At 38.4% G+C, this 20,098-nt stretch overlaps 1 protein-coding gene across 4 annotated transcripts in view; it reads left to right on the top strand.

Moving 5' to 3' along the window:
• The window catches only part of UBAP2 (ubiquitin associated protein 2), a 97,214-nt gene that overhangs the window by 18,027 nt on the left and 59,089 nt on the right, over positions 1–20,098 (top strand). For all 4 annotated transcript variants that reach the window (XM_038125404.1, XM_038125403.1, XM_038125402.1 and 1 more), the window contains exons 2-6: positions 4,477–4,616; positions 8,515–8,592; positions 10,171–10,281; positions 14,172–14,325; positions 16,024–16,101. In XM_038125404.1, the coding sequence (XP_037981332.1) occupies positions 4,518–4,616; positions 8,515–8,592; positions 10,171–10,281; positions 14,172–14,325; positions 16,024–16,101 (520 nt within the window). In that variant the 5' untranslated portion in view covers positions 4,477–4,517. The remainder of the gene's footprint in view (positions 1–4,476; positions 4,617–8,514; positions 8,593–10,170; positions 10,282–14,171; positions 14,326–16,023; positions 16,102–20,098) is intronic.

Raw genomic sequence — 20,098 nt, 5'->3', positions numbered from 1 at the left:
GAAAGCATCATAATAGCTTAAAAAACCTGCTATTTGTGTTGATATGTGTTGAGTTAATCTTTGATTATTTGCCTTTCTCTTTTCCTTCTAAAATCCAAAGCAGAAGCACAAGTAAATGTGTTTGATAAGACAAGGGTTGAAAACTTTGGAGGTGGGAAATTTGGTAGTTTTAGGAAGGGTTAAATTACAATATTTTGTTACTGCTTTTGTAAACTAGAATATCCCTGTCGTTCCATGTTACACATTTCTGGAGCTGCAGTTGTAGTGTAGGTCCTTGGACTAAAACATGCTGTACAGACAGAAAACTAAAAAAAAAGAGTGAGAGTTGGGATGGCTTTCATCGTAGATTCTTCTGTTGCTTTCCATTTGTAATGGAAATTTTTTTAATGAAGTCATAACTAATGACAAAAGCATTTTTAAGTTTTAGTTTTGTTTGGGTTTTGGTTTTTGTTTGTTTTTAAATTAGTAAAGACAACCTTGGCCTGTGGGTACTTGGTTACATCAGTGAAAAAAGAAAAAAAAGTTTACAGGAATCTTGTGCATTTTCATTAATTGTCATGAGAGAATACAGGCACTTCTTAACAAGAATTTTGGGAAGCCCTCTCTCTTTCTTTAATACTGTCTCCTTTTGTTTTTTTTCACTAGTGCTCTGTACTAGTGTATAGCAAGTGATGAAACTAGTACTAGTTTCATTTAATATTTTATATGTTTCTTCAAATACAGCTGTTTTGGTTGCTTATTAGAATTGCAGTGTCTGCAAGGTCAGGTATTAAGCTGATGGGAGACTTTTGCACTGTACCAGATGCTGACATGGAAACTGAAGCATCTGCTTGCCTGAAAATTTTTTTAATCTTTATTAAGTAAATTTTAATTTAGAGTTTTCTTCCTCCCAGTCTCAATTCATATTTCCTCATTTGATCTATAGTTAATTTTAAGTTCATCAGTTTGTGATATCCTGCTCATTACTGCGACAGCAGCCTGCCAAACAGACTTGATGAATACGATGAGTGAGAGAGAATAAGAAGCTCCTTTGTGAGTGAGGAAATGTTCTTGTTCAGCCACATCTAGTTAATTAATAATATCACACTTATTCTTAACACTCTTGTCACTGTGGTAATTTGGAGACAGCGGCTCCCTGCTACTTGCTGATTCTTACTCTGCAGTAGGTGTGGCTGGGCGTGAAGCCTCAGCCACTTGTCCCTGCTCAGTGCAGTGTCTGAGGTGGACTGCAGCCCTCCAGCTGCTGTGTCTGGACACTGCCAGTAGACAGTGAGAGCCAACTTAAGAGGAAGTAAAATAACAGTATTTTAAAAGTTCTCTTTTTATCAGGCTGCCAGTTGTGCTTTTAAGAAGACTAGATTGTGTTTGATGGATTATAGCATGTCCTTGTTGGCTTGTTGGGGACTGTCAAACTGAGTGTAGGATTCCACACTTGCCTGGGGCAAGTACAAGTCCATACTGCTGCCTGTAGCATTGCTGGGCTTTTTTTTTTTTGTTCTAACCTGCCAAATAGTGCTGCTCATGTACCACACAAGCAGGAGGATGAAGATCTCCTTTAAAAACCCTGTTAAGCTGTTCAGGTTGTTTAAGCTCTGTTCCCACAGCAGCCTGATCTTTCTGTGCTATGTTGTCTCCCAGGAGTGTTTCATCCATTTTTGTGCCTGCCTTTTTTCTTAAAATTATCCTTTCATCCTGAAGAACAAGTGTGGCTTAAGCAGTGGTGGGACAGACACATGCTAGGAAAAGGGACACAATCTGCTTGAGGAACCATAGATTGCCTGGCTGCCAAAGTGTGGGGTGTAGTTCAGCATGTACTTTGCAAATAGACAGAATTTTTTTTTAATATAAGTGTCCTGCTGTCCTGTCTAAAATATGGATCATCATATTTTCAGTGGTTTTGGTGATATTGGGGGAAATTACACTGACAAATATCAAAATTGCTAGGTACCATAATAAACATGATGTTAATTCAGAAATTATGAATAAATTGGGACCCAATGGGGTTGCATTTTCTCAACAAATCTTAAGTTGCAATGGGCTGATTCTAGACAACCATATATGAAACTATAAGCTTGTCTTTCAGAGAAGTTAGTGCTCTCTTGTGTGCTCTATTCAAGGTTTTTTGCATTGCTCATTGTACTAGTTTGAATTGTGATAAGCAGTCTGATCCTTGGAAAAAGGAACACTAAAAAAATCCCAACAAAACAAAAAGCTAACTCAAAGGTCATTATTAGTCTATATAAATTGAAGTTTTTTGATGTTGTCAGTCCAGTCAGCAAAGCTTATAAAGCAGATTTTAACATAAACAGATGAAGTAATGCTACTGCAGACACCCTTTTCAGCTGAAAATGTCCGTATGTCTTTAATGTATCAGTGAATGGCCATGAGCAGATAGTCAGTGATAAATGTTGAATTTGCTGCCCAGAGCATCTCCTCATGTACTTCATACTTTGCTGCATTCCATAGAACATGGTGTCAGTAGCTCAGGTAACTTTTTGTTTTGGCTATATCTGGCCTTTTTGTCAGACACAATGCTCTGAAGGTCTGTGTGTTCTTGACCTTAGAACACAATGCACTTAGACTGCTTTAAGGGACTGTGAGATAGATTGACTTTGTTCAGTGCATTAAAAAAATTGTAGAAACACGGTATTCCAATTCAGCTTATAACTGCAGTCAGTTCCTGATCAAGTACAATTCTTATGGAAATATACTTTCCTCTCAGACATTAAAGCATTATTGAATACTTTAGCTTATACATAAATAAATTCAGTGTCAGGGTTCAATTTGGACCAACAAGAATGTATTTCTAAAATAAAGAAGAGATTTAGGGGATAATGTAGTTAGTTGTCCTTTCGATTTAGGTGAGGCTCCAGAGCATCATGAATTGGTATTTAAACTGAAGCATCTAATTGCAGCTTTAATTGTTGAATGTGCATTGCTTGTGACTGCCAGTGATTCAGGTCCCAGTCCATGGGATTGCAGTGTGCTCATTTTCCTGAAGAAAGAGGAGACTGAGGGGAGACCTCATAGCAGTCTACAACTTCCTTGTAAGGAGAAGAGGAGGGAAGAGAGGCAGACACTGATCTCCTCTCTGTGTTGACCAGTGACAGGACCTGAGGGAATAGTTTGGAGTTGTGTCATGGGCACTTTTCTTTGGGTATTACAAAAAAGTTCTTCACCCATGGGGTGGTTGGCGCTGGAACAGGGCTCTCCAGCGAAGTGATCATAGCACCAAGCCTGACAGAGCACAAGAAGTGTTTGGACAATAGTCTTGGACACATGGTGTGACTTTTGGGAATGGTCCTGTGCTGGGCCAGGAATTGGTCTAGATGATCCTGATGAGTCCCTTCCAGTTGAGCTTGTTTTGTAATTCTGTGGTTATTGTGCGCTGAGCGCAGTGCTAGGCAGCTGTTGCCTTAGCAAGTTTTGTGCTGAGGCCTGCTCATATAATGGACCTGCAGTAGAAGCACTTTGCTGTTTGTTTGCACATCTCTTTCTGCCCAGGTACACCTCTTGCAAATTCTCCTTACTTCCAAAAATTTTCAGTTTTACTTTCTAGCCTTATGGGGAGAGAAACCAGGCAGTTGAACATGAGCATTCTAAGCGTTTGAAAGATCTGTTACCAGTTGCCATAGCTGCTATAAACCATGCTCATTGATTAGTCCTGTGCTAAAATGCTGTACAAACAGGGGGAATAATAATGTCTTGTTTCAAAGTAATTTTAATACTAGAGAACAAAAAAATGAAAGCTGAGAGCCGCAGACAGGGTAACAATTATGTGTCTGCGGGATTTGGGGTTTCTTTGGGGTTTCTCTGTTGCCATACAGCCATGGTATGTTTAATGCAGGGTGATAGGTAGTTTTATAAATTGTTTCTGTAATATGAGGGAGAATAAAACAAAAGTACTGGCTGTAGAGGTTGGATTTAAACCTAATCATCATAATTTCTCGTATAAATGAAAGATGAGAAGTAGACTTGAAATTGGCCATGACCCCCGTGAATGTGAAGGAAAAGCACATTGATAGTAGAGAAAAGAGGAACTATCTAGTTCATGAATACAATTTTTGTGTAGTGTTCTGATTGAATGTGAGAGCAGTTAAATTCCAGGCATCAGAATTAGACAGCAGGTATTATAGAAGTTTGAGTGATGCAGCTGGAGCTAAAACTTAATCAGAATAGCCAGCAGAAAAGTCTGTCTATTGAATAACTAGAAAAAGCTGTGAGATCTAGCAGTACAAATTGACACAGATCCTAGTCAGCTGATAAAAAGGTTTTCTACCCACTGCATTTCGTGCATTTCCCCTTTTAGTGTCAAAAACTGCAGTAAATCCAAAAATATTGTATTAAAGCTGCTTTCTCATGAGTGTCTGTATAGAATCAATAATAAAGGCAGGAGTTAAAACTACTGTACTTATGTTATTTGATTATTGAATCAGTATCCACCTTAACTCATACTCTTTTTTTTTTTTCTTTCAGATTTTGTATTTTGTACATACATTGTTTTGTATATACTGTATATGATGACTTCGGTGGGCAGTGAACGTACCCGGGGCACTCGGGATAAAATGCAAATTTCAGCCACACAGCCAACACAACCACAGAAACAAGTAGTGCAGGTATGTGCTACTGTATCAACTTCTTTGACTTGAAAGTGAGAATGTAATGATACAAGTTTCTTCCCCGAATCAGTAAAAGCTGAAAGAAGATGGGGTGAAGATACATGGTTTATTTTGGAAGATTCTGCTTGATTACTTGCTTTAATTGCTCAGTAATGCAGGACAGCGTTAAGTTATTTCTGTGTTGTCTCTAAATGAATTTTATGTTCTTCAGCAATGTCTCCTATCAGTGAGGAATTCGATGCCTGTGTCAGGACTTCTGTCCTGTGACCTCACAGTCCTCCAAGCTCAGCTCTTCTATCTACCAGCCTCCTGATGTTAGAAGATTTCTGGTCAAGGGAGAAATTTGAATGGGTGGGAGAAGCTCAGTTAGATGCATGTTTTGTTCTACAGCATGACTCTGTGTCTCTTCAAGTCACAAAATCCTGAACTTCTTGTGCAGTATCTGACCAAGTGAAATGGTCATGCCCTAGTGGACTAAAATTTTCAGTAACTGTTAGATGGATATTGAGCTTCACCCTACTGCCACTGATTCTTGGCAGCAGTAGTTGACTGCTTGTCTGGGTTACAAAGAGTGCAGAATGTTTCTGCTTCTGGCAACTCAGTATTCTCTTGACAGATACATCTCAGAATTAGTCTGGATTCAAAAACTGTCTCAGTTCTTCGCTGGCCCTGTGTTTATCAGACTGGAGGTGCTCTACAGAAAAATACTGCCTTCTGTTGTTTTTTGGACTAGTTTTTAATACGAAGACCATCTTGGGGTCTCCATTTTGCACAGTATTAATCATGTGACCTCAAACCCTTGTCATCTCCTTGAGTTGCAGCACTTGGCATAGTGATGATTCATGCTAATGTGTAGATTTAGAAAGTGACTTTGAACAAATGAGTTGAATTTGGATTTATTTTAAAAGAAGGCTGCGGGAGTATAGTGAGCAACCTGACAAAAGTGATGGCTTCCCCCTTTCCGACATTTTGCAAGACAGCACTGGAGTGGTTTGCCTGGTTGGGTTCATGGGCACAAGGTAGACATAGGCAAATAGGAGGAAGTCCAGTGAAAAACTGCAAAGATAGTTGTTAGACTGAAACAGAGGAGAAGTGAGGAATGGCTCAGGGATCTGTGTTTTTTCAGCCCAGTAAGACAAGGCAAGTGTATTCTGTTCAGGTACTTTATCAAAGGGTATAGGAAAGGTAGAAACCAGCTCTCCTCAGAGAGCAAGTGGCACAAGCTGGAGCACTGGTAATTCCTGCTTTTAAAAGGGAAAAAAAATACCATGAGTATGGTCATGGTGTATCCCTTTCCAAACTATAGGATTCATTGATTTTAGACATTAAGACCTTTTTCTGCATTTTGTCCTTTTATCCTGCCTTTTGCATAATAGATACTGGTTCGATCACTTCAGTGGAAAAGGTGGTTATTTCATACATAGCATTTATGTTTTAATGCTCCATATATTTTATGGTTGAGATACCAGATGGACCTTTCTGCTTACTCAGTCTTTGCTGATCAGCAGAAGTCTCTGGATTTACCTGTTTAATCACCAATGATTCATTTTTCTGAATACAGGATAGTGTTTTCCCAAATGGATATTCCACCATCATAATATCACATTGATCATCATTTAAATTATTTAACAAATTACATCATATTTCTATTATATTGCTTCTGGATAATAAATGTGCCATTTTATTGTAAGATGTCTGTTACTATCACTTAATCTTGTGTTTCGCACACTTCTGTTTTCTGCAGTAGTTTTGAAGTTTTTAGTTTAAAATTTCTTCCGCTTTTCTGCTGAAAAGGTACTATGTCTTGTAAGGTTGAGTAAAGTTCAGGCTGTTTTAAAATACTACTGCCTTCTTAGTCGCAATTATAACTTAATTATAGTCTTGGTTAAGATGATACAGCATCCCTTCTAACAATGGTGCCTTAAAAATAAAGAAGCACTACTTGCTGGAGGAAAGCCAGAATTTTTGTGACACTGGTCTGATGTTTTTGTTGTCATCTGGTGGTTTTTTGTTTTGGTTTTTTTCCCTCTGAGTCTTCAGTTCCATCGGGGTGTAATCCACTGGCATAAATATGAGTGATCTTGCACCTACAAGTTTCTAAGCTCTCTGCTTACACAGGAAAACTGAAAGTGCTGTCGCTCATTCGTAATTCTTTTTAAATTGGTATGTTTTTGTCTTCTAATCTGGGCTTGAAGAAAACATTTGTTTATGGAAAAAATAAATCTTAGTGGATTCCTGATTTTTGGTAAAATATGCCATCATATCTCTACAGAAGTTATATTGTCTGAATGTTTTTTCTTTGGATATCTTCAAAGAAAATCTCTTCACTTGCTTAAAAGTTGCAGTGTGCCTGTGGAGGCTGTAATCAGAGCGAGAAAATGAATCAACAAGACTTAAATTCCTGAAGCCAGCAGACATTTTAGTTCTGCTGTCTCCTGAGCTCTCAGCAGTCACCAAGGGCAACCTCCTTTGCTCAGAGCACCACGCTGACAGTGGCTTCTGTGAAAGGTGGAACCTTCTGGAGTTCCAGAGCAGGCCCTCCCCCTGTACCCAGTGGAGTGACATGCGAGGCTGTCAGCATGACAGGCTGAAAAGGTGAAGTAACTCAGAGTGTGCAACTGTTACAAACGAGTGCTGTCTCTGAGCACAGATGTCACTTCGCTCAAGGAACTGTGACAGCTGCAGTAACTTTTCAGCAAATAAGCAGCTGGTGATGTTCGTTGGAGTAATTTTTAGACTCTTCTCAGCATTTATGCTTGATGACCTCTAGAACTTGGAGTTGTGGTAAACTCTAAAAGCCAAACATTCTGACCCTGGTTAGATCTGACCTTGTGAGGCACAGAATTTCATGTGTGTATCCTGTGAAGTGGAATGGCAAAAGGTGAGATTTAGCCAGCTGCCCTGGGTGAATCCTTTCCATCAAAAATTCCAGTTGATGAGCTGTTCCCACTTGAGGAAGAAGAACCTCTGCATGTTCAGGCAGCCGCATGGTAGATCCTACCTCTCTTCAGTATCAGATTTCTTTATATGCAACAGTAGCCTCTTCTCTTTGAGCAGAAGTCAAATGAGGTCCAGGATCTTGTAGAGCACACTGTACTTTGGTATTTTCTTGGGAGTGCAGTTCAGTTCGTAGGCTGCAGATGCCACACTATAAAGTGACATGTTTAATGTGACCTCTGTGTTAAGAGTTGATTTTCTCTCGGGGTAGCCATAGTGTGTTTTGGTTTTTCATACTTGACTGCATCTCTTTCAGCCTCTCAGCTTTTGTGCAAGTTGCCAGTGTGCATTTTTGTCCAGAAACATTGCAGAAGCACCAGATACTTCATCAATAGCAAATTGCTTTACCAGTTTTCAGAGACCAGTATTCGCTTGTGAAAAAACAGTGCAGCTGTTCATGGCAAAGTCTTGAGACATGACTCAGGTCTTTTTAAGTGCTCAATAAAACTAGAGAGTCAGATTGTTGTTGGGAGAGCTGTGGAAGGGGATGGGAGCAGGGATCATCAGAGATGTGGTTAATATAGAGATACTATTGCTAGTTTGTTACAATAGAACTCTTAACACTGGAGTAGTAGGTCCTAAATAAGAGTGAAAACATTGATGGTAAAATGTAGTCTTCTCTGGTCCTTCTGTGTTATTATATGGTGGTCTTGTCCATGCAGTGACTTTTAACTGTGTTTCAAATAGATTGAATGTGTTGAAAGTGCTTCTATCCCAAATAACATTTAAAACTATGAATGAGAATAGACAAGATATTGATCCCTCCCCCACAGCATCTCTGTGCTTGTTGTGTATATTCTTTTTGAGAACCCGTAGGAAAAAAGCAGGGACACTGGGATATACTTCTAAAAAATCTAGTTACCTTTTGTGTACTTTATTGGATATTATCTTTTTTCAGGCAACAGCAGAACAGATTCGCCTTGCTCAGATGATCTACGATAAGAATGACGCAGATTTTGAAGATAAAGTGAAGCAAGTATGTTTCTTATGGTACAAGTTTTTTTGTCCCACAATAAAATGTTTTAGAGCTGGCTTCCATTTTGGAGGTAGAGCATCTGTTTCTGGGTTAGATGAAACTTTTTTCAGAAGGACATAAGTTTAACTAGGAAAAGGTGCTCTTATTGTGCTGTCAAGTCTTTTTACAAGAAATTTTGTGGGAATAGAGCTCTGACAGTGTAGTTTTCAGTGTATTTTCCCTTGTAGACAAACCCTTAAGCCAAAACTCGTTTTTGCTGAGATCTCTTTCTCAGTGTATCTCTCTAGTATGGTCCTGATGATTAATGATTGTCAGAATAAAGAGTGCATTCAGCTTGTCCACAGGTACATGCACGTGAGAAAAACGTCACCTGTGTAAGCTGAGTTTGCTAAAATCTCCGAAGTTTTTCAGGAAGAGTAAAAGTCTAATGATAGCTTAAAGGTAAATCAAGGTGTTATTTTAAAAAATAAATAATCTCATTCACAGATCTTTGTATGCATTAAAATTATAGAATTACAGTGTATAAATGAAATCTCTCACTTCCTCTACCATGGTGAGTGTTGGGTGCTAGATAATCAAGCTTTCATGACCTAGTTACACAAGAGACCATTAATCCAAGCAGTCCTGACAATATGGGTGTCTGTGCTGTTGTGGTTATTGGTGATTTTGTCCTGGTGAATACATCATGGCTCATGAAGAACCTAGGAATATACCCAGGAGGGAATAATTAGCTTGAATGCATAAATGCAGCAAGGGAGCAGATTTCTTGGTTTCTTTTCATGTCTAAAACTTCATCTGAAGCATTGTTAAATACTTTTTGTTCTTGTTACAAACTAGTTCTGTTGCTCTGCCAAAAATGAAATCTTTTACTTTGTGAAGCCAAAGGACCCTCATCAATAGTGCTTGTGGCTGTGCTGGTGGGAAGGAGATTAATTGAGTTCTGCATAGAATATGTTTTACCCTGTGCATATGCATTTCTAGCTCATGTAGGTTTTGTTCTTTAAATGAATTTGCTGAATGCTCAGTGACACACACTTTTCAGGATATACACAATGAGTTCAAGTAACATAATTCAGAAGTACATCTCCTTAATCAGCTTTGTGTCTCTGGTGTGGCCTTATGCTGAAATGGATCAAGGGAGCTAGTCTGTCTGAAAGATAATGTATTTCTTAGTCTGCATGATTTTCCAGATGGATCTGCTCTCTACCATGTCTTGCTATATGTCTTTTCTCACACTGAGATAAAGAGGGGCAATTTTGGTGGAGAAAGAGATAGGATGATACTGAAACTATTGTTGTCCTTTACACTCACTCACTGCTGCATCTGGCAGCATTTACTGCAAGCATACAGACCAAAAAAAGTGTGAAAGAGTACTTCCTTTATTACCAATTAATTTGTGCTTCTTCCTCTCTTGTCTGAATCCCAAGCAGATCTGTACAATGCAGATTACTTTATTCAGGATATTAGTTTACTCTGACATGGTAGCTATGCACTTGGTTGTAATTTGTGGTCATACTAGCTCTTACTTTCTTATGATAGTAATTTAGATATTTTAACATGTCTGACTTTTACTGCCAGCTTATGGAAGTGACGGGGAAAAACCAGGATGAATGCATAGTGGCACTACATGATTGTAATGGGGATGTGAACAGAGCAATCAACATACTGCTGGAAGGAAATTCAGACACGGTAAGGTTTTACTTCCATGTTAAAGTACTCCTTCTGTTTGCTGTGATTTTCAGCTTCTAGAAGGACATTGGGAAAGTCATGTTTCCGAAGTTTTCAATTTCCATGTTTCTATTCAATTTCTTTTGGAGGAAATGGAAACTGGGACAGCTTCTCTACTGCATGCATACCTTGGAGAAGGCTGAATCTGGAAAATGTTGTGGGTGTTTAGCTGGTCTATTGCAGAGTTCCTATGCTTTCATTTATATACAGCAGTTTTAACTCTGCAGCAGATCTCAGTGCACCCTCAGACACAGGCCTGTTTCTTGCTGCAGGTTTTGTAGTTACTGTGTAGACCCTCCTGAGGCCTGAGACCATCACAAAGGTCAATCTTTGTAAACCCGAGGGGCAGGCAGGTATTTTAAGTTATGCATGTTCTGTAGGCGTGGGTTGCCAGTATTGAAGTTGGAGGAGGTGTCCACATCTGCAAGTTGCATTGATAATGCTACTTATGGCAGGAAAGGATGCAACAAGTAGTTGCTTCTTTAACTCTGTTGCTCATTTGCACGACTTGCTTCTTTAACTCTGTTGCTCATTTGCATGACTTAATTGAAAAACAGGAAGAGGAGACTAAACAATGTGTATACAACAACAAATAATGTTGCTTAAGAAGTTGCACAGTGAAATTTTTTATCCCAAGAGATACTGAGAAAGTATGTTTTAGTGCAGTTGAAGTTTTTGCTGGAAAGATTTCTTACAATTTGTCTTAAAATTAGATTCTCATCCAAGTTGGAAGAGTAACCTGGACTTCCTTTCTTGATGATGAACACTCAGTATTTCCTGTGATTTGTCAGGATGTGTACTCTGGCTTATTGTTAATGAGGAAACTCACCCCTCACACACCCTTAATCTGGGATTCACACTGTTTTGAATGAGGGGACTTTCTTTTCTATCCCCTTTTCATTTTTTATCAGAGTTGAGGTCTTCTAAACACAGAAGTATATGATATTGACAGGCTGGGAGTAGGGGAGAGCATTTCACTTAAATCTGTCTGGGTAATATGCTGTGTTTTCTCATACTTATAATATTTGCCATTTTTTAGTTTAAAGTAGTTTTCTGGTTGATAGAGAATATTAAATCCTTTCTTACTTTAGCTGTTTGTTGTAACTGATCATGACATAGAAAAAGCTTTCTGAACTCATTCATCAGCTACAAGTGATACTGATATGTTGTGTCCTTCTGACAAGTCCTTCTTAACCCACTGCTCTCTATAGACAAAATGCAACTTAGAAACACATATAGAGAACTTGAAGGAGTCAAGGAGGAAGGAGTATTAATTGATGGGTGTGAAAAATTTTATTTTTGAAAGTTTGTGGGCCTCCAGTTGGAAGGATTTGTTTTAAGGCCATTATAAGTGAGAACAGTTTAACCATGGATTTGACGTGAAGTTGTAAGCTGAGGTACTACAAATTCTGAATGCAGATTTCCAAATCTCTCTTTCTAGTCTCACTCTGCTTTGATGCACTTGCGGTTTTCTTAAACTTCATTTGAAAGATGTGTCCATTCAACTGAAGGAATTCCAAGAGCAAGGAGTGATAGTTAAAATGTGTATTTATAGTTTATTTGGTACTCAGCCAATTTTGTCTTAGTCTTTTTTTTGTTTGCTTTTAGGGTTTAAAGGTGTGATCCACAAGCTGTAAGTGTGTGACTTTGTCTCTGTAAAGACTTTCTTTTTGCAGCAGTTGTAGCAGTCTGGCTTGGGGTAGTTAGAGGCTTGTGAATGAGTAGAGAAGGACGTGTTTCTTTGCTTAAGACTTGTATTCACTTAACTTCTTAAATCCATTTTTTTACTTACTAAACCTTTGAAGATAGAACAAAACAGACCTTTTAGATTTTTATTCCTTCCATGTAAGAATAGGACGACAAGAATTATTCTGTTACAGATTTTCTCAAAGGTCAGACCCACTGCTGTCATTTGGGTTGCCTCAGGCATTGTCAGCTGAAATTGTAATCAGTTACCTCCCTCACAAAGAGAGACAGCTAAACGGTTTGTTTGTTTGTTTGTTTGACAGATTCCCATGCTCAGAAGTAGCATCATCCTCTATCTTAAAGGACATGCCTGACTTTCTCAAGGCTTTCCTCAAAATTCTATTGTGGGAAAGCATGGATCTGATGCTTTTGTGGTCATCTTTTTACTGATCCTTCCTAAGTCATTTTAAATCTCACTCAGGAGAGTCTGCTTCCTCTTCAGCTTTGCGATCTTATCCAGTTTTGGGTGTTTCCTGAAAGGGTCAAAGATGTTTTGGCACCAAGCCCATCAGTGAATTAGTGCATTCTGAACTCTACAGACTCGGCTGTTCAGTTGTCAGTGCAGGTATCTTTCCTCCTGTGAGGCGTGTGAAGCACTAGGAATGTTTCAGTGCAGTTACACCAGCTGTGGTAGGTGATGCCATGTGGTACTTACTGGGGGAAGCAGCTTTCTGCCTCACAGATAAGGTGGTGGTGTTCAAATGTGTTTAGTTTTGTACCTCTGATCAGCTCTGGCTGGGCTTCACCAAAGCCAGAGTCAGTGGTTTAGTCTTCTGTACTGGAGTTGGAACTGCAAGGTGATTTCACCTTTCTTTCTCACCAGTGCCATGCCAAAAAATTAGAGAGTAACCATTCTCTTAATTCTTATTCCCTCAAAGGAGACTCTGTAACACTGAGTTTGTAGACTGAGTTTGTAACACTGAGTTTGTAGACTGCTTTGTTACTTGCTTTCTTCCTTGCTGGCTTCCTAGGCAGCTTGAGCTAGCTGGCCATGGCCTGGCTCCTCAGAGCTGAGTTGGTGTTGGTGGAATTGAGAGATAAGACAGGACTTAAAATTACTGATAGACAACCTTTTTTGTTTGATGTAGGTGCCTGTCAGACGTCATACTTCAGTTCTTCACAACAATTTGTATGTGCAAATATTCTGATATTAAATATCTTGATTAAACTGTAAGCCCCTAGGAATGGGGTCATACACGTAAACCTCTCTGCCATCTTAATGATTTGCAAATAATACCCTTTTTTCTTCTTACTTGCTTTGCAGCTATGGCTTAATAGACTAACCATGCAATTGCATAATATATAAGTTGCTGAGCTATTCTTGGCAAGTGTTCTACTCATTTTATTTTCAACTCCTACAGATACTCCTGTAGAGTTTATAACATCCTTGAATTTATTTTGAAGACTGAGTTTAAGATTAAAACAGAAGCCTTATATTTGGACCTTGATCCCATGTCTTGTTTAGACATAGCTTTTCCTGTGTTTTGCTATGTTTGATGGTCTGTAGCTGTTAAGAGTGGATGGTCTGGCTTATCATCATTTCTCCCAAGTTGTTGTTTTGCCATTCTGTCTTCTGGGGCTTAAATTCTAGTGTGCCTGGATGAAAAGTTTTACTTTTCTGTTTGGGTTTTTTTCTTTTTCCCCCCTCTTAGGCCAGGTACTTATTCTCATCAATCTTTTGTTCAGTGATACTTACAAGGGTTTTTTGGTTTTTTCTTTCTCATTTCCCTGGGAGAAAAAGATAGCTTTGTTCGTGTTCCCATGCTAGATTTATGGATGTATTTGAGAGGAAAACTGTTGCTTGCTCTGCAGATGTTCTGTGTTATAACAGTATCTAGTCTTCCTTGAACTAGTAAAAGTCCATTATAGCCAGAAATATTTGGGGTTCTCATATTCCCTAAGACAAACTGCAAAAATGTTTTTTTCTCATCTCTTTGCAAAAATACAGTCTGTCTTGCCATTTATATCAGTGTAGTTTGCATATGTGACATTATGCAAATACCTGGGTTTTTTCCACAAACTGGAGGGGCATGGGGTAGAAAGTGTGCTTGAGAGCTGTCTCCTCCTTTTTGACTTTTGTGTCTAATTCTGTTCTACCCAAATAGACTTCCTGGGAGACTGTAGGGGGAAAGAAGAAAAGCCTTGGAAAGGAAGGTTCAGAAAACAAAGAGAACAGAGAGAAACGAGGGGACAGAGAAGTGAGTCGTGGACGGGGAAGTTCCAACAGACGGGGAAGAGGAGGCAGCCGTGGACGAGAGTGTACGTATAGGGATTAATTTTTAAAGATTGAGATGCTTTTCTTGCAGCTGGAACTGACTGAGCTAAGAGCGAGTGCTTAATGGAGCAAAGTCCGTCCGACTATAGCTCAGCGTTGAAGGGATCATAACTTGTTTGTGCCACAGGTATGCTTGATCTGTCTATGTGACTTGGTTTTGGGATGGTCTGTACTTGTTCAGAGACACTCAGTTTAACATAAGTCTCTGTTCTTGTTTGATGAATTGATCTTGTACAAATTGCTGTTCTTCATGTAAGTTTTAGAAATGACTCTTTGTAAGTCTGCTTGAAAACAAGTATGTCGCTGCACAGCTGATACACTTTTTTGTTTCTTTTAATGAAAAAATTATCCAGCTTTGACTCCATCTCCTTTTATGAGTGGGAGAACCTGAAGATGTTCTCATCTTCTCATAAGGGGAATGAAAACACTGGGATGATTATTAATCTCTAAATATATTTCTCACATAAATCAACCAAAGGTGAGTTTCTGCAACAGAGAAAATTCATTGTTAGTTGAAACATTGAAAGCTTTGCTACAGTTGCAATAATACATTGTACAAAAGCAAACTGATGTTTCCAAGTTAGATAGAGTCACAATAGATCATATCAGATACATGTTGCTTTTTTTAGCTAAGTTTTGTCAGCATTGTCAAAGCTGTGCACATTGTTTTTATTGGCTGTTTGCCATGCTGATAGACGAGAAAAGAAATCAGAATGGATACAGTATGTTTAGCTTTGCACTTATAAGCAGGAAAACATTTACAATATTAGCCAACTCAAGTTATTCATAATTGGAAGATACTCAACTATTGTGCCAATATAGATGTTGTGAATTTTTGTAGGATAAAGTCAGGATGAAAAAATATTAATAAAACATGGAGCTGGACTTGGAAAAGTATAAATTAGGTCAATCAAAATGAAAGTAAAGGGCAATTTTTTTTTATCAGAGACAGATGCTGCCTTTCTCTTTTTGTAAACTGGAATTAAAGAAATTTGAAATGGTTACCAAATCTTGTTATTTTCTTCCCAAATTTATGTCCAAGCATTTTTGGTTTTATTGTTGCCATTAGGAGAAATGCAGCACAAAGTCTCAGCACTGAGTGTTTCAAGAGGCCAGTTTTATTGGTTTTTTTTTCCTCCTTCAAGTAGCCAGCTGTATTTCAAAGCACCTTGTCAGAAGTTACCACAAAGCACTTAGGTTGCAGACCTTTTTTAGTGTCTTACCTTCACCCAGTCATCATCCCTCTGCTTTAAATACAGAGGAGAAATCTGTTGCCATGATTCTACAGGGATGCAGTATGGGCAGAAAGGAGATGAGTTGGTGTTACTGGTTATCCTTATTTTTTCACTGTTGTCAACCAGTGCATTTTCTAGGAAACACAGGATGAGGCAGGTGTATTTCCTATCTCATTAAATAATGTAGGCTGCAAAACATGGCACTTGTAGAGGTTTGTCTCCTGGGGGACTTTTCCTTCTTGTATTTTGCTTCATAATTGTCCAAAGGAATCAAAGAAACATAACTTGCTTCTAGTGAGGCCTCAAAGAAGAGGGGTAATTGAGATCGGTTGACCATCCCACTTTAAAATTTTGCATTTTGTTTTGAGGGGTTCAGGTTAAGCAAATGGCTGTATTGTCTCAAGTAGCAGTCTCTAACGCTTCTCTTAAGCTGTCCTCTCTCCACAGTTAGAGCTGAAGAGAATGGAGTGGACAACAATCAAGGAGACAGGCCTTCAGACCGTGGGAAACGTGGCCGTGGGAGAGGTGAGATGGTGGCATTGTTGTGGGACTGGCTCTGCTTTCATGTCCTGAAATGGAACTCTCCCATTTGTTTCTTTAAATGCTTCTTCTTAAGCATTTTTTGTTTATCCTTTGATTCCATACACACTTCAGCCACCTTGTACTTGGGTACATCCCACTCCCTTATCCTTTATCATTTCTTGGTCTTGGAACAACTTAAAAAAATTGACAGACATCACTTCTATGGTAATTTCCTGTGTGGCAGGCTGCTGTGCACTGGCTATGGAGAGCTGTTTTCCCAGACTGACTCATGCCAGCCTCCTGTGAGTGGGAGTGTGCTCACTCAGGGTTCCTCAAGATGTACTTCAGCAGCAGGAGAGTACAAGATTGCATCTGTATGGCTCTTGGGGAAGGGTTTGATGTATGCTTGTACCATTTATTTGGGGTGTCTCTGGTTGTCAGGCTTGCCTTCTGCTTTTGGTAGCCAATCAGAGAAAGAACAAGCCACCTTAGAGACATTTTGCTATGAAAAGGAATTCAACATAGAAGACTTGATGGGAACTATGGAGAAGGAATACTGTGGAGTTTTAGGCACAGCTCCAATCCTGTCATGTAGAAGAGGTGGAATAATGGATTGGATGTGGAATCAGGTCATGTGTATTTGAATTGGATTTTTACTGGTTGGGGTGGATAGAGGCTTGTTTTTCCTTAAAATCGGAGGAATGAAAGTAAGTAATCCATGTATGGTACAGATTATGGGTGGACAAGTGTATTAAGTAAGTTAAATTGACAAAATGTATGGCAGAACTAATGTGCTTAGTAAGTACTGTCTGACTCAAGAAAAATTCTGCCTTCAAAGGACTCCTCTTTGGAATGTTGGGTTACAAGGCATTCAGAGACAGGCGCATCCAACTTCATCTGCATCTTGAAGGTGTACAAAGATGCAAAGAAGTAACTTCCAAAGGTTTGGGTGTGAGAGTGCCTGTGAATCAGCAAAAACCCAATGATGTGTGCAGAGAAGTAGCTCTGCAGGATAAGGTGTGGTATAGTTCACAGCTACCATTTTTGGTATGTTAACAGTTTACACTTTCAGTAGATAGAATGTAAATCTTGCAGTTACTTATTTTTTAAAATAATCCTTTATTTTCAAACTGAAAGTATAAAAGTAGGACTTTTAAAAAATGGTTCAGTAAAACTTGGAGATTAATTTCAAATGCAGTGGTTTTTGCTTTAACCTTACAAACCATACACTGCTGTTGTTGTCAAAGCTGTAGCTTTCTAGATTAATATCTCAAACTTCATAATCAGATCAAACTGACCTATCTAACTGAAGGAATAGAAACTTCAAAGAGTTTCTGTTCACTGGCTTCATGTACATAGTATTACTGTAGGATGTCTCTACTAAATATTTTAAATATTTTAGACTGTACTGTGAGCCAAGTACATTAATGAAGTGTCTGTGATAAACCTGTTGGCCAACTACAGGATTGTTATATTACAAGTGTGTGTATTCCATGGCGGGAAATACCTGATTAATTTTACAATGCAAACCCTTGAAATCTTCAAGGAGTTTTAGAAATCTGTGTAATTCAGTTCTTATCATTTCAGGGATACCCGGCCTTCTTTCTTTGGATATTAGTATAAATAATAATAAAAAGCTTCCTGCCAATTCATTCTGTAGTCTCTCTTTTCTGTTACACAGAATAGTCAAATGAGACATAACATAGTTCAGCTGAAAGTAAACAGATTGCTGGCAATCACCACAGAACCCATTTTTAGAAATGTTTCATGCAGAGTGTGTGTAGAAATCTAGGCACTGGATATGAAATAAGGGGTCAGCTAATTATCTGAGCAACACACTCTCTCTATTTTAAGCTACCTTCTCAGGCAGGAGTTATCTTACTGGCTGCCTTCTAGGAGATTTGCTGTGCCATCATATGCATTACTGCTTCACAGTACAAAAACGTAATTTAAAGAAATGGTAAGCAACTGAAAATAGCTAAAATGGGATTGACACAGAGGTGACAGTGTGCTGTTTACTGAGAGGGAAAAACCCTTATACTGAATATTTGATGTTCAGTGTGTAAGGCACTAGTTTTATCTGACAGTAGATCTTCCATTAAGACCGTGTCATGTTCCTTGTAACTTCATAGGGTAGTAGGTAAACAGAGTGCAAACACCACTGTCTGCTGGTATGCAGGGTGTCAGGGATTTGAAGCATATACAAATTATTGACTGATTAACAGAATGCAAAAATATATCACAGCGTGTGTAACAGGACACGTCTCAGCTACAATTGCTCTAAACTAAGTCTTTGCTTTTTAAACTAAGGGTGTAAACTTTGTATTGAAGTCAGGGAATATCTTGTTTTAAGATGCCTTCTCATCTGTGCTTCTTTTTAGAACCAAATTTCTTGCGTGAGCTTAACTTAAATGTAAGAAATACTGTAATGGTGATGAGCAGTAATTGCATCTAAGTGATTATATTTGTCAGTATAGCAAGGATTTGTGACTGTCTAGAATGGAATCTCCTGAAGAAATTAAGGAGGCAGATGGTTATATGTTTAGGATTATCAGCTATAGAAAAAGTTTCTTATTTGTGTTTTAATCACTTGCAGTATTGTATACAAGTTGACAAACTTTACAAGCACAGGTTGTTTTTAAGCTGCTGTTTTTCAGGGTTCTTGCATCTTCAATTTTAAGTGTAGGTCTGATTCCCTCAGTTCCTCTACTTCATATTGAAAAGGATGCAGAGAAAAAAAGAGGATGTAGAGCTAGAAAAGGCTTTTGAAGGTACTGGGAAGTCTGCAGTTATGGGGTGTGAGGAACAAATAGTCTAGGATTTTTCTGCCTGCAAGAGAGGACTGTGTGCATGTATGGTAGAGCTCTCTTAAACTTTTATGGGGGCATCAACTGATCATGCCAAACAAGTATGCAAAAGAGAGAAGTATGCAGCAAGTATGCATGCAAGTATGCAGCAGTTTACTGCTTCAAGATGAACTTGGAGTTGGTTCTTCATGCATGAAGTGAACTTGAGGAACTCCTTTCAGTAAGGTGGTGTGGTGCAGGAAATGTATATATAAAATACTTGGAAATTTCATCCTAAAAAAGAACCACAGGCAAGAAAAAATAAACCACCAAAGATTTTGTTGTATATAAATTATCTTTGACTAAGGAATATAAATTATTTTTTGACTAAGGAAGTCAAAGCCACAAATAGTTGAAGATCAGGAAAACATCCAAAGAAAAGACACTGTGATTTCAGTTCATGTGCTCTTCCCTGGGTATCTAATTGACCGTGGCTTATAAAGAAATAACAAGTTGGTGGGATTTTGGGCTTTTTTTAAGATTCAGCATAGAAATTGTTATAAACTTATGTATAGTAATTCTCCTGGTTTGCAAAGGCAAGATGGATTTGTTGCTTGCACTTCTGTTTATATCTTTACTTTGTTATTCAAGAACAACATGAGCATGCCATAAACGTGGGTTCTGCCAGGGATTTTTTTTTCTACAAAACAGATAGAAAGATTAAAGGAAAAAATGCTGTGTTTTAATTCCAACTCTTGTTTTGTCTGCCAGCTGTATAGGAAAATAAAACATCTTATCCTTTTCATAGATATCTGATTATAGTCCAGTTTGTGTTCTTGATCTCTTTTCATTGTTTTTAACATAAGAAGTATGCTATCCTTGAACAAATTGACTTTCTGTATCCAGAATTGCTTGTATAAACATTCCCTTGGTTTAAAAGCTTAGCCCAGTTGGCACAGGGTATGTCTTGGATTTTTTTTGCCAGAACTAAGGAGAATGTTGTTTTTTTCTAACACATTAATCTGGAGCAGACCTTCTGGAAATCAAAATCTGAAGTTTGTTTAGTTTTGCTGCGGCTCATTCTGCATTAGTTAAGAAACTCCGTTATGTACATTTTTTTTCTTTTGAGATTATCATAGTTTAGTTGTAGCAGATCACCTGTTTTCCTTTAAATGTAATTTTATAGTTGAAAGTTTTCAGCATGAATTGTAAAA

Source organism: Motacilla alba, chromosome Z (assembly GCF_015832195.1).
Source record: "Motacilla alba alba isolate MOTALB_02 chromosome Z, Motacilla_alba_V1.0_pri, whole genome shotgun sequence".
NCBI classification, from domain to species: Eukaryota; Metazoa; Chordata; class Aves; order Passeriformes; family Motacillidae; genus Motacilla; species Motacilla alba.
The sequence above is the reverse complement of the archived record's forward strand: the minus strand, read 5'-3'. Positions and strand labels throughout refer to the sequence as shown.